Source organism: Acipenser ruthenus, chromosome 3 (assembly GCF_902713425.1).
Source record: "Acipenser ruthenus chromosome 3, fAciRut3.2 maternal haplotype, whole genome shotgun sequence".
NCBI classification, from domain to species: Eukaryota; Metazoa; Chordata; class Actinopteri; order Acipenseriformes; family Acipenseridae; genus Acipenser; species Acipenser ruthenus.
In genome coordinates, this window is record NC_081191.1 from 26154314 (window position 1) to 26169423 (window position 15110).

At 34.2% G+C, this 15110-nt stretch overlaps 1 protein-coding gene across 2 annotated transcripts in view; it reads left to right on the forward strand.

Moving 5' to 3' along the window:
• Positions 1-524: 524 nt before the first annotated feature.
• LOC117394734 (galanin receptor type 1) overlaps positions 525-15110 on the forward strand; it is a 72080-nt gene continuing 57494 nt past the window's right edge. Inside the window, exons 1-3 of one of the 2 annotated variants that reach the window (XM_033993235.3) lie at positions 525-1873; positions 2460-2525; positions 7173-13245. In XM_033993235.3, coding sequence (XP_033849126.1) covers positions 1208-1873; positions 2460-2525; positions 7173-7490 — 1050 coding nt within the window. In that variant the 5' untranslated portion in view covers positions 525-1207 and the 3' untranslated portion in view covers positions 7491-13245. Of the gene's footprint in view, positions 1874-2459; positions 2526-7172; positions 13246-15110 lie in introns of those variants that run through there. The other variant, XM_033993236.3, reaches the window with a different exon arrangement.

Consider the following 15110-nt stretch of genomic DNA (forward strand, 5'->3'; position numbering starts at 1 on the left):
GTTCAGAATGTCCAAAATGGATCAGATATCTTAGAAATTCAGATAAACTGCAAACGAATTCCGTTGTTATTTCAACTGGTCTTTTTACAGTTCATATGGTCCATTTATCCTATTTCCAACAAGCATTACATTAACATCTTAAATCTATCATTTGCATTATTATGTACCGGAATGTTTAATAAATCATATGAATGTGACTACTTACCTTCTAGTTTATTCAAATAATCCTACCCGATTTTGAACTACTACAACAGGCTAATACTCTATGCTATTACCATTCTGAATATTCAAATACAGTAGATATTTTTTTAGTTATCTGTGTAGAAAACGGAGCTACATTAATATATAAAAAATTACAAGATGACGACAACACATCAACTCTTAGAAGCTGCTTAATCTAAGAAAAAACGTCACGCAGTTGCTGTGGGTAAGTCTAAAGTGGTTGGTTTGACAGGTGACGTCAGCGACACAGCCTACTCCCAATAGTATTGTTGGAAGAGTAGCAGAATAGAGAGAAACTCAAATTGGAGCGGACTAAAGGGAGCGAAGCATCAGGTGAAGTTCATAAAAACTGACTGACTTGGGAGAGCAAAAAAAAGGCGCATGCAATGACAAAAGGTAACAGACCATCGCGGCATGAATCAGAGGTAAAATAAGATAAGTGATTGAATTCTGATACAAAAGAAAATAACGAAATAGTAAGATGTGCAAAATGGGGCATATATATTAGTATTTTTTCGAGCGGTGCTAAAAAGCTATGCCATTATCATAATCTATTCGGCTTTAGTCCGTTGCAAATATTATTATTATTATTATTATTATTATTATTATTATTATTATTATTATTATTATTATTATTTCTTATCAGACGCCCTTACCCACGGCGACTTACAGTTGTATACAGAAAATACATATCAAGCAGAATGACTTTCTCAGACCCACTAAGTAAGGAGAAACATGTTTAAAATCGGCTGTTAAATTTCTTATTGTAACCTTATTTATTGCAAACGATAGCTTTTCACACATGTAAACATTTTTTTGTTAGTTATAGTTTTTACATGAAAGTGGGACATATAAAGTGTTAACCATGGTGATTATGAGAGCCAGAACATAAAGAAAAAAAAAAAAAAGACCTGGTTGTTATCTAAATTAATTTGGAAAGATTAAGATTTCGAGGACTGACGCTTTGTTTCCAATATCTGAAGTAATGGATCAGGCTACACATAACCAAAGTGAAGGACAATATTTAAACCGAACAGATAGTGGGGAAGTTACCCATAAACCTTTGTTCGGAATCGGCACTGATAACTTTATTACACTTCTGATATTTGGACTCATTTTTATTCTGGGAGCCGTGGGTAACTCAATGGTCATAACGGTCCTAGCTAGAAACGTACCCGGTAAACCCCGCAGTACCACCAACATTTTTATCCTGAACCTCAGCATCGCCGATCTCTCTTACCTTCTGTTTTGCATCCCTTTCCAGTCCACGGTCTACATGCTGCCAACATGGGTGTTGGGAGCTTTTATCTGCAAGTTCATTCACTACTTCTTTACAGTATCCATGCTAGTCAGTATCTTCACACTCTCTGCCATGTCAGTGGACCGCTACATCGCAATTGTGCACTCGAGAAAGGCATCTTCTATTAGAGTGGCACGGCATGCTTTAATTGGGGTGATTGCAATTTGGATCATGTCGCTTGCCATGGCAGCTCCAGTGGCTTACCACCAGAGCATCGTAAAAAGAGGAGGAAGTAACACATATTGTTGGGACGTCTGGCCGGACTTGAAGCATAAGAAAATCTATGTGGTGTGCACATTTGTGTTTGGTTATGTGCTGCCGTTGGTTTTGATCTCCTTCTGTTATGCTAAGGTAAGTAGGTAATGTGTTGTTTATTTGCGCTCGTTTACTTTGCATACATTCCCAAATATGAATACATATTTACCATTGCAGCCACTACAGATACCGGTGCTCGTTTTGTTGTGATTCTTGCATGCATTTGGTTGTAACAGAATACAGTGTTACTTTATATCTGGCAGTTCTATACAAAAAATCAATTACGCATAAATGATCAAGTTTAATTAGCGTTTTTTGGAAACTGAATTAAAATATCATAAAACATGTCTAATATACATATAAATGATCTGTTTTGTCTGACTGATCTGGAACTAAATTATATGCACCCAGAGATTCTTCAGTGTCACTGAGCACCTAAAATGTTACACAGAGGGCTAATTTGATCATTTATGATTTAATGTATTAATCAACTTATAGTTAGTGTTGCCGGTAGGCTGCAGTTAATGGTTTGAAGCTAAAATGACAGCTTTTACTGAGTAATTAAATATGTTTCTTCGTTTTAATATATTTAAGATTTTGTTATTATTATCGTGTGTGTGTGTGTGCGTGTGTGCGTGTGTGTAACTACTGCCTAATAAATTCATTTTTACCGTTCTTTTAGGTTTTAAATCACTTGCACAAAAAGTTACGAAACATGTCTAAGAAATCAGAGGAGTCCAAAAAGAAGGTAAACATGTTATTTTTTTTTGCATTAACAAAGCCTATATTGAATTTTGGTGATTATTATTGTATACATTCATAAGACCTGCAAACAGTAATGTGGGTTTGTGTGGAAATGATTTACATGAAAACAGTTTAATGAGGTGACAAAATGACATTAATCCATGGGGATCTTATATGTTCCTGAGAACCCTTTTTATTCATACAGTACAGTACCTGCAGAACTAAAACATTTTCAAGATTGAAAGGAGTATTGTATTTCATTTACTGTATATAGAACAATGGATATTAAAACCTAAATATAAATATTAACTATAAATTATACCCGTTAAACTATGCTATTTTTAAATGTGATATTATTATTTTTTTAGGTTAGGTTTGTCAGAAGCATATTATTTTATTTACTGTTGGATGTCTTATTACAGTATTTCAAATGCCTGTAATTATGTGTTTTTCCTTAGAACTATATTGTTTGCATTAGTGTATAGATGAGGTAATGTATAGTTTCCTAAATTACACATTTTAATGTTAATAAGGTGAAAAGCATAGCTAGGACTTTGACATTTAACAAGCAGTGTTCCACAATCATATTCAACTTAGTACTGTTATAATACATAGCATCTTCTTTTATCGTTAAGCCCTCTGTGTCTTTATGGATATACCGTTATCTGCCTGCCACTGTCATTCTTTTAGCTGACTGATCATGCTCCTACTTCTACTTGCAGCAGTAAGAGGTTATGACTATCTTCAAGCTCTCCTGTAGTTAAAAAAATAAACACACATAAATATAACAATTTATAAGGATCAACTGCAGCAGATATTTACACTGACTGCAAACAACTGGAAAATATGCTTATTAGCCAATGATGCATAGCTCTCCATGTGTGGTTTGAATGGCGCAAGTGTGCTTATAGAGTGTGAAAGGTTTTGCAATTTGTGTCACTGTAATACATCTGTTACTTGTCACAAAGCATTTCATACAGTTTCTGTATTGTGCCATCATATTTTTTTTCTGTGAAAAAAACAACAACACCACAAATAGTCTCCAATTGGTAATATGCCGTCTATATTCCGTTATTTGCCCAGTAATGCAAGTTAAGGCGATGGTTAAACTAGTGACAGCTACTGTATCTGAAAGTATGTGCACTCTGCTTGTATCTGTTCCTTACCATGGTGATGTATGCAGTCGGGATATATGACTGTTGACTGTAAAATTGTATATCTGATCAACTTTTCACATACACAAAAACACCCAAGTTAGAATAAAGCCATCTAAGAATGGGATATCAACAAAAAAGGACAAGTTACAGTTAAGGATCAGCTGTATGCAGAAAGGATATCAAAATGGGCAAGTCAAAAAAGACACATTTTAGGTGAACTGTACCTGTTAAAAGCTAAAGTGCTAAAAAGTAGGTGTGGAGATTTCGAATGATAAGGTGTTCGAATATACCAAGAATAAAAGTTTCGAATACCCGAATACTCGACCTCTACAGTGACAGGTCCTTAGAACGTATTAGCAGCAATAACACATAGTGACACATACTGTAGATAAATGCGTCACCAGTAACAGCGAAGAAACATCTAAGACATCTAATGTATTTCATGTAAACAATGATATAAACTAGAAGTAAGAAATAAGAATACACAGCAGAGGGATTTTAACTATAAAACGCAGAACTTTATAAAAAGGACCTTCAGAACTTAACTGCATTCAACACCCTTTGACAACTCGTATAAAACACACAACACAACTGCTTACTAACAAAGCACAACAAAATATGTTTGCTCAATAACATCTATGCTATAATACAGTATATAACACACAAATGAGATGTACTGTACCTGTACTTGCTGATTCCATACTATAATAATCATTTTAAAAAATGTCTGATTCTGGAATCAAGCCGATATCAGTAGACCAATAACAGCAGAACTCAAACAACAAAGGCTTAACATCGCCCGGGTAGTTTGCAGTCAAAAGCCAAATTCAATTAATTTTAACAAAACAAAAAAAGCCTTTATGTTTTTTTCAGCCTGAGACACATCAGTAAAAAGTGCTTGTTTGTTTTTTTGCCACATTCTGTGTTTTTTTTCCAAAGTAGCAAATGGATGCTTGCATCTTAGATGATTGAGCATTTAACTCGTTCATTTACTATACGAAATACTTGTGCTGCAGAGATTACATTGCATGGTGGTCTCATTTTCCTTTTTCAAAATACTTCCATGTGTAGCTTTTTTTATTTTTATTTTTTAAGATGCCATTTTCATTGCTCATGTACTCCCTTAGCCAATAGCAGAGCCAGGTAATGAAGGGCACCCGCCTCCCTGTCAATTATCAGTGAGGTGACAATTGTAGTGGCTGATCACTTTTAACTCCTTCCTCTTTCAAAAATACCATGCCAAGTTTGCACATTTTTCCATTTGTTTTAGAAATGAACAAGTATTCAAAACTTGATCTAAGTACGGTATTCGAGTAGTAATTTTATTTAGAATACTCGATTACTCGCATATTCGTACACCCCTAAATCGTATGTGCTAAATATACAGTACATACACTCACCACTCAATTGAACTGAGTGGTGAGTGTATGTACTGTATATTTAGCACAAGACGTGCTATGCATTTTTGCTTTGGTATATGGTTAACAATAAGTTTATTTAATATTCATCTTACTATACTGTAGGACCCAAATGTATTTTTAATTTTAACTTACATTAAATGTGACATCTTAGCACAGCCCCACCTATTAAAATAGAATGACGCTCACTTCAGGCCACAGACAAGTTTGTTGTAAACCCTTCTAAAAAAGCAGGTAAACAAAAATATTATCGTATTACAAAGGTACGCCAATAGCGTACCTGTCCCTTTTATCTGTCCATTTTTTTTTTCACTCTACCAAAGAGTTATCTCATAGACTGTATTTATATTTTAATGCAAGTGTTATTTACCAAAAATTTAAGTAGAACAATTCAACACAGCAGCTGCACCAACATTCTATTTGTTCTGAAGCCAAAAGATAGGCCCACTATTTAATTTACTATTCTCTGATTAAAAACAGCACAGTTTATTTGATCCTGCTGTTTTTTTTTAGTACAAGGGTGAGCCCTTCCGATAACTGTGCAGGCAACATAAAGCCCACCACAACAACATTCTTTTTGTTTTCTTTTTCAAACACTTTTTCAATTAAAATGTACATTTTAAGTTGCAGTATGTAAACATTGAAACAAAAACATTAAAAAGCTTGGACAACACATGGGTAAATATAGCACTGTATTTATGTACTCCTACCAATTTGATCTTTAATAAAATAAAAGTGTTCATTTTGGCATGTTTTTTTAAAGCGTGTTAATTACTAACTATTCTTTAGTAAAAACAACTTACATCAGCTTCATTATTGTCACACATATTAAGATAACCAGTTACAGTGCTTTGTACTGTAATTAAGCAAAGTACATTATTCTTCTGCAAACTGTAATTTATACAAGGTGTACAGTCTTAAGTACCGGTAAATAGTATGGTACAGTAGTGCATTTACAATTGGTTTTATTTAAGGAAATAAAATGCATTATGGATTTTAAATTGTAATACAGCAGTCTTTTATAGAATACAATTGAATCAACACAACAGTAATCCTTGTTACAGTACATTTTTATTTAGAATTATTTAATTGAAGGGCAAATTATCAAGTGTAGGCTCAAATGTGTATCTCAATAGACAAGCGTCAATGCAGAGCAATACTGTAAAACAAAAGTTTATCTAGATTCAAGTTGCCTGAGAATAATGAAAATACAATTGTGTTTCACTCTTACATAAAATAAATAATAATGTTATAGAATATTTGTATATTAAAATCTAAGCAGAGTTTCTCTATTTTTTTTTTTTTTTGCTGCGAGAACCAACAGGTTTCCTAATAAAAGACACCTTCAACATAATTAAAACTATTTACAGAACTACCAAATGAGAAAATGTGTCTGTCTTAGAACATAGATTACTTGGTTTGTTTGGGGATTCAACAGCTACTTAGATGCTTGTGTGCTTCGAAGAAGTTTTACATTTTAAAGATCTTTCAGAGCCTTTACATACCATGACACTTTTGCATCTCATAACAAAATAGTTGTATTTACAAACTAAGCGTTTATTGTTGGTGTCCCATGTTTCTTCCACTTTGTTTACTATTACTGTTCTATTTTAAAGAAAATATAATATGCAACGAACAGGACCATTGGCCTTGAGTTAATATGTATTGTTTGATTATGATGAGTAGTCTCCCATGGTTTTAAAACACGTTAAAAATGGTTGTTATAAATGTTTACAATATCAGCTATGTACTGTAAGTGTTAAATGTTATCATTCATGAAACAGTTGGGAAATATTTGTCACCATTTGGCGATACCTTTTTTAATTTGCTTCTTAGGCTATAAAAGAGCTTGAAGATTTCGTATTATCACATATTCTTATTGATCTCCATTATTTTGTTAAACATGTTGAAAGCGAAGGGGAGTCCGTACTACGTTGAATATAAGATTGCGTAAATAGAAACCAAGGCATTATATTATAGTGTAAAACTGAACATGTTTGTGGGACACTGCAGATTTCAATATGTCATAATCATGTAGTGGTTCAATAAGCTTTATCATATTATTTTTCTTCACAGACTGCTCAAACTGTACTGGTGGTGGTCGTAGTTTTCTGCATCTCTTGGCTGCCACATCATGTGGTCTATCTTTGGGTAGAGTTTGGATCATTTCCTCTCAATCAAGCCTCGTTTGTGTTGAGAATAGCAGCGCACTGCCTCGCCTATAGTAATTCCTCTGTGAATCCTATTATATATGCATTCCTGTCTGAGAATTTCAGAAAGGCTTATAAACAAGTGTTTAAGTGCCAGATCAGCAGTGCCTCTCCTCTAAATGATGTCAAAGAAATAAGAAGCAAGGTGGACACCCCTCCCTCCACTAACTGCACCAATGTGTGACAACATTCATGGAGGTTTTTTGTCAAAGCCTAAAGAAAAAAAAAAAAAGGCTTTTGGATATTTCCAGCAAAACATTTTCATTACCATATGAAATGCAGCATCTTAAACTCTATGGGGCGATCTCAAACAATAAGTTTAAAGGTAAAAGTTATCACAGCTTGATTCAAGCAGATTTGTTTTCAGTTGTTTCGAAGTCTTCAACAACTGATGGGGGTGACAAGAACATCGATGTTGTTCTATATCATAGAGACTCCTAAACTCAAGAACACAGTGCCAATAGTACATTCCTGTATGTTATTACAGCAGAACAAAAAACTATGTTGACTTCCTCTATTCATTTAATTATTAGCATACCATAAATGGTGATTTGATTACATGCTTTAACACTGGAGTGGATCCAGGTACTTAATTAAGTTAATTCATTAAGTTAATACTTAATTGGTATATAGGCAGCTCTGAATCTAATTGAGCATTGCTGAGTTGAAAAGGTTGATGGAAAGAAGACTGTCTTCAACCATTGAGAAGTTGAAATTGATCTGTGGATAAGAGTGGAAAAGATATCCCCAGACTTGAGTCATGAAAAGTTATCTTGAAGCTGTGACAAATCAAAATATAGAGATCAAACCAAGTTTGAATTAAGATGCACGGAACCGGTGTCAGTATTTGTGACAAATAATGTTATTTACTAAACATAATATATATTATGTTTTTACCTCCAAATGTACTGTTATATTTTGAAATGCTCAGCTTTTCGGGGAAGTTAGCATAACTTCTAACTTCAAATTTTGCAAACATTCTGGTCAGTACATTTCCATGGTTACCAATAGTCCCTTTAGTTTGATCCCCTCTCTAAAGCCAGTCTGTTTATAGAAGTGTTACTGCAGTTTTTTTTTGGGGGGGGGGGGTAATACTTAGACTTATCAGTTTATAATTTGTGGTATCATAACATTGTATAAGCATATTATATACTGACCAGTCCGCACTGTACTTGTTTTATCATACAGGAATAACTGACAGAATCGGATTGTTAGACATCACTGAGGGGTCATGGCATGTTACAGATAGACAAGGAGATTAATTAAGCAGAACGGGGTAGATGCTGGGCTTTTCAAAACCTTTCAAAGCACTTCAAGGTCATACAGATACAATAAATAAAACTCAATTTATGAGCAACACTCAGAACTACTATCATACAAAGCTACTTGTTCTTTAAGCAACCACAGGGTTTCAATACTAATCAGGACCCCTGTACAGATTTGTTCCTTCACTCTGCTGCAAAGGTTTTTGTTTAATTAATTAGACTCAAACATGCATGAATGAAAAGGTTGAAAAAGCTACAGCCTTAATATATTATACTTTCTGCAACATTCTATATTTGTGATGTACAGAAACCCCAAACATTTCACCTCCATTTATAAATACGGTCATTTGAATTACCCATGTTCTCTCCTATCCTTTAACTTGTGTTTCCATTTATCCATCGAAAGTGAAGTCCACAATATAAGCTCAATGTAAAGACCAGCTTACAAATCAGACCACTCTTTCAGTTCCTTTTCAATTGGGTGACAATATGAGAATCTCCCTTGATTATGCTGTTTATTAAGACTGTTCCATTTAGTCCCTTTCTAGGTAGCAATGTATTTATCGTTATCTGTCACTGTACTGTAGCCATCTAATTTTTATTAGGGAGCTCACCTAAATCCCTTGTTTAGAAAGATACAGAGTGACAGAATAGTAGTAAGCGCTAGTGGAGACTTTGAGTAAATTGTCATGCTCATAATGCATCAGAGTAGAAAAATGCAACATGTCTTAAGACTTTTTGCATATATATATATAATAAAAGTAAAAACTTAACCCTACCATTACTGGATCAGCCCTGACAAAGCTTAAGTCTATAAATGGCAGAGAAGGCTCAAGAGAATTAAATCACAATGTTTTCCTGATTGAAATCGATGAAAGTGGTTTAAAGTTTTGCAAGTCTCAGTTTCAATGAAGCTACAAAAAATCGTAACAACCCCACTGACACCTTAAAATCCAGCTACCGAGGGAGACTGTATGAGAGCCCGAGTGATCCAAAGAATACACCAGCTTTTGATCTTTATTGATGAACCGGATTAGAGCCAACCAATGCGAATGATACAGATATCTGGTACACTTGCAGGCCATTATTAAAACATGTAATTGGTAACATTGTAGGTTTGAGCCATCGCTACACAAATCATTCAATTAAGGTCCAGAACAATCCAATAGTGGTTTATAAAGCAGGGAAATAAAGTCTGTGACTGGTCATCAACGTGAAAGTAGAACCACTTCCACAGGTCACACTCCTACTGTCCAATTCAAAGGCAACTTTCCTGGAAGCATTTTTAATAACTGATCAATATCTGGAAATATTCAAATTAATTACCAAGGAAAAGACTACATCAACTACTACCACTACCACTACTATGACTACTACTACGACTACTACTAATAATAATAAATACACAAACACTTTCACAATCTTATTTTTTTCTCAAAATAAAAGCATACCGTTTTAAAAATGCAGTTTTGTACACATTTTATAGAGAAGCTCATGGCAACGTTGTTATAATGGAGGAGTATATTTTGTAAATACAGTTAAAATAATTAAAAATGATAATTAATTGTGCTGTAACACTGAAGTATAAAAGAAATAAGACCCTCCACATCTGGCATTACCTGGCATTATCGCTGGATGTAACAGCCCATAATGCCTGATAATGCCCTCTGTGTCAGGTCTGAATTGCTTTAGGCTTTCTGAAGAAAACTGGCACTGAACAGACTTCATGATTCCATTCAAACTACCACTTCAACTCTGCTTGCCCAATCTGCTCTTTATATATCGAGAGGGTGAGTAGGTGGGACCAGCCAAGTTAAAAGCCCAGTTTGTCACGTGATTTGAATGGAATGAGGAAGGCTGTTCAGTCCAAGGCAGTTTTCCAGACAAGCTCAAAGACAAGTAAATACTATGATTATGAGAAAAATATTGGACCAGCAGAACCAACACCCAACACAGCTGCAAACATCATAGAAAATGAGGGCCAGAGGATGAAGACCAAACCATGTAACCCTTACTTATGCCATTAGATGAACTTTCCATTAGTTACAACCCTTCTCTATACACTCCGCCATATTTTTAAAAAATCATTGGTCTCTTACCTCTGCACACAAACTGATACCCTTGTAGAGAGCTGCAAAGCTATTTTCTAGATTATGTGACTGTACCTGAAAGGCTATTTGCCAGCCAGTTAGGGTGAGACAGTAGTTATGGGTGAATTTTCTCCTCAAAACTAAGTATTGTATGCACCGAGATGAAAGATTAAATGGAAACCAGTTTTCTCTCCTTTTTATTGTGCTCTGATGAAACAGGTTATGTTGCTGTGTTACCATTTCATTTTCCTCATTTATTTTGTTACAAAGACTGAAAAGAAAATGTCATTGCAAAGTCTAATTTGACTTAATAATATGTATTTGCAAAAGTGCCAATTGTATATTGTAGTTTTGCTGCATAATTGTGACAATAATGTTTCCATGTTGTGATTTGAGAGAATATATATTTAAACTAGTTTAAAATTAATAATTTGTAATTGTTATAGAAATTAATGGTCAATTAATTATTTGTGTAAAAGTACATACTGTGTATTGGTATCAACCGTTTTAATGTGAATTTTGTGTGCTTAAACTAATTTCATAACTTTTTAGCACCTTTTCTGTTAAAAAAAATTAAATGCTTGGGATAGTAAGGGCTTGATGATCTAACTATAGCTAACCAATTTCAAGTGACAGTATTCGTTTTATGTATTAAAAATATTTGTGGTTGGTTAGGGATCATAGTACGTACCGTTTATTGCAGGCCTTCAAATAATATTCAGTAAGGTAATAAAGATGCAATCGGTAGGGTAATAAACAGAAAAAAACACAACTTACATGCATTAAGGCAGCAGTGTGGAGTAGTGGTTAGGGGCTCTGGACTCTTGACCGGAGGGTTGTTGGTTCAATCCCAGGTGGGGGACATTGCTGCTGTACCCTTGAGCAAGGTACTTTACCTAGATTGCTCCCTTAAAAACCCAACTGTATAAATGGTAATTGATTAAAAAAATAATGTGATATCTTGTAACAATTGTAAGTCACCCTGGATAAGGGTGTCTGCTAAGAAATAAATAATAATAATAATAATTACAGTATATCTCAAAACAAACAGTTTAAGCCATAACAGTAGGATAACTGTGCTGTCTTAATCCATATTCAGCACAATTGTTTGCTAATGCACTTCTGAGTTGTCTTTAGTAGTCTTGGTTATTTCATATTCCTACCTCTTGTTTTATGTCCTGTATAACTCATTATTTTTGCTTTACATTTCTAGCTTTTCTTAAAAAAAAAACAAAAAAAACATGTAATTATTATTATTATTATTATTATTATTATTATTATTATTATTATTATTATTATTATTATTATTATTATTTATTTCTTAGCAGACGCCCTTATCCAGGGCGACTTACAATCGTAAGCAAATACATTTCAAGTGTTACAATACAAGTAATACAATGAGAGCAAGAAATACAATAACTTTTGTTCAAGTGTGACAAACCACAATTCAATAATACAGCAGATAATAGTGATAGTGAATAGTGAAAACCTAATGAAGCAGAACAAAATTATGTCTTCATCATATACTCTGATGTAAGCAGTAATGTTTGTCTACTTAACTGGTCTTTTGTTTGTACCTATCAGCCCCAGGCAGAGGCATGTCCAAGTTCAGGCTTTAAAGTTCTTGCTTATTACAAAAGAGCTCTCGATTGTGCAGCTCTGCTGCTTTGTCCTGTCATAACAGACTATATACTGTATTGTTTGCTTTCACATGCACATGATAGAAGACACTCACATGACTATATTCATGAAGCATTTGCATTGAGGTCAAGTAACTGGATTATAATTTACTTAACAGAAACAGATACTTTATGAGTGCAGCTGACAACTTAATCTGTGATCGTTAATTTGTGTAGAATGTTATTCCTCTGGGATAGCCGACAGGGTTGCCCAGGTAACCTCCTGGGTAGTATCAGGTCTAATCCAGAATACAACCATTACTAAATGGAGAAAACAAAAAACCTACTGAAGCGCTTTCAAAAAATTCCTCTTCATTGCTGTCTAGCTCTTACATTACCTCACCGAAATGGACTGCTTTCTAAATGACAATAATTGATAAATCAGTGTAATCTGTAGCAATGCTAGAGAACATTCTGAAAATTATCAAAAACTGAAACAAGCAGATACAGTACATTTTAGTGTATTTAAATGATGTTTCTAGGTTAAAGAAAGGGGCCTAAAACAGAAAGAAAACAAAAAAGAGAAAAATAAAATAACATTTTCACTGTTTATTACTATTTTAAACATTGCACCCCAGAGAAATGCAAATACTATTTTTTTTTTAAAATTAGCCTAGCCTCCCAGAAAAGAAACAAACACTAATAGTAAAACAAATGTGTGCAATGTCATGTACTTTCCCTTGTTATATGTCCTTTATTACTTTTTTTTCTCTCAATGCAACAGCTGTGTCAGTTCCTGTAATGTTACTGTGACCTTGTGCAGTGTCATGACAATTGTGTTTTGATGTATTTTAACAACATGACGTACTGATAACAGATAAAAAGTGTTTGTTGGTTAGCATTGCACTCTTGGCTGTAAGTTTTTAAGTGATGTATGTTAATAAATACAAAAAAATTGTACTTCACTGTACATGTCCTGTCTTCATTGTTTACCCATCTTCATTCTGTGAGCAGGACCTCCCAATTGCTTTAAGTTATACAATGTATGCTTTAGACTATGGCTCTGCTTTCACCTAGCAACTATGAGAAATAACTATTCTGTAGAAGCTAATTATGGTACAGAACAAATATAATTTGGAGTGAATTTGATACTACTAAAGACATACATATATAAATTAAAAGTGTACACAGATTGTTTGCCAAAACTGAAAACTGCTTGATATTTAAATCTGCACAAAGATTATATATATATTGATTGTGAACCTGGATTTTGCCGTCTTTTTCCTTTCTCTGCCTTTGGGACTGGAACGGTACTTTAATATATATATATATATATATATATATATATATATATATATATATATATATATATATATATATATACATATATATATATACACATACACATACAGTGGTTTGCAGAAGTATTCAACCCCTTGCAAAGTTTTCACATTTTGTTGGCACCTGAGCATACTCCACGATGCTTTCAAATTAGACTTTACATGTAGAATCTACACAAACTACTCTACACACTGATAAAGTTAAAAAATGCATATAGAATATAAATAAGTAAGATTTACAGAGAAAAACAGATTAATCTCAGTGCATAAGTATTCAACCCCTTTGCTGCTGCAGCCCTAAATCAGCTCAGGTGCAAATTATTTGTTTGAAGGGTCACAAAATTAGTGAAATGGTTTCAGCCTGTGTGTACGCAAAGTGATTTAACTTGTATATAATTTCCCTCGGGTATATAAAGAGTTTCAAGCTGCAACTCACATAGTGATCCAATAAAGCAACCATGAAGACCAAGGAGCTTTTGAAACAAGTCAGGGATAAAGTGGTAGAGAGGCACAGAGCAGGAGAAGGGTACAAATAAATGTCAAAGGCACTGATTATCCCTCTCAGCACAGTGACGTCTTCAAAGCGTTATGTTTGGCGCAAACCCAACACAGCGCATCACCCAAAGAACACCACCCCGACTGTGAAGCATGGTGGTGGCAGCATCATGTTTTGGGCATGTCATCGGCAGGGACTGGGGCACTTGTCAGGATAGAAGGGAAAATGAATGGAGCAAAGTACAGAGAAGTCCTTGAGGAAAACCTGCTACCCTCTGCAAGAAAGCTGAAACTGAGATGGAAGTTCACCTTTCAGCAGGACAACGTCCCAAAGCACACATCCAAAACTACACTGGAGTGGCTAAGGAACAAACAGGTAAATGTCCTTGAGTTGCCCAGTCAGAACCCTGACCTAAATCCAATTGAAAATTTTATGTAGTCTAAGGCATAGTCCTTATTTTACATTATATTGGTTTGGTAATTGTAGTTGACAGTTTACGAGAATAATACTTCATGTTTATATATGAACATTTTATGTCAGGGTATTGTTGTTTATTAGAAAATTGATCAGTTTCCTTTAACCCGATTGGTCAATATAAGGTCTTTAATCTTTGGTAAAGGACAATGATTGTTATCGATCAAACAATGTTTAGTGAACATTAGCCACTAATTAATATGACAAAGAACAAAATTCACAATAATATTTTTTTGTACACTGCAGTTATATCTCTTTTAAAACACACTCCGGGTTCACTGTTTTTTAAGCGAAAGAAAGAAAGAAAGGTATAATCATCTCCTTTTTTAAAAAAAAATACAAATATTTTAATGAACAAGACATCTCCCATGTAGAATTGTACCCCAAAATGTTCTCCTTTTTCTAGGTAAGCAGTACATCTGGTGATGGGGAGTTTGCTGCCAGATAACTTCACTCCTTTCTAAAGGACACACTAACTTAGTAGTAAGAAAATAACAATGTATTGATTGCAAAAGATATG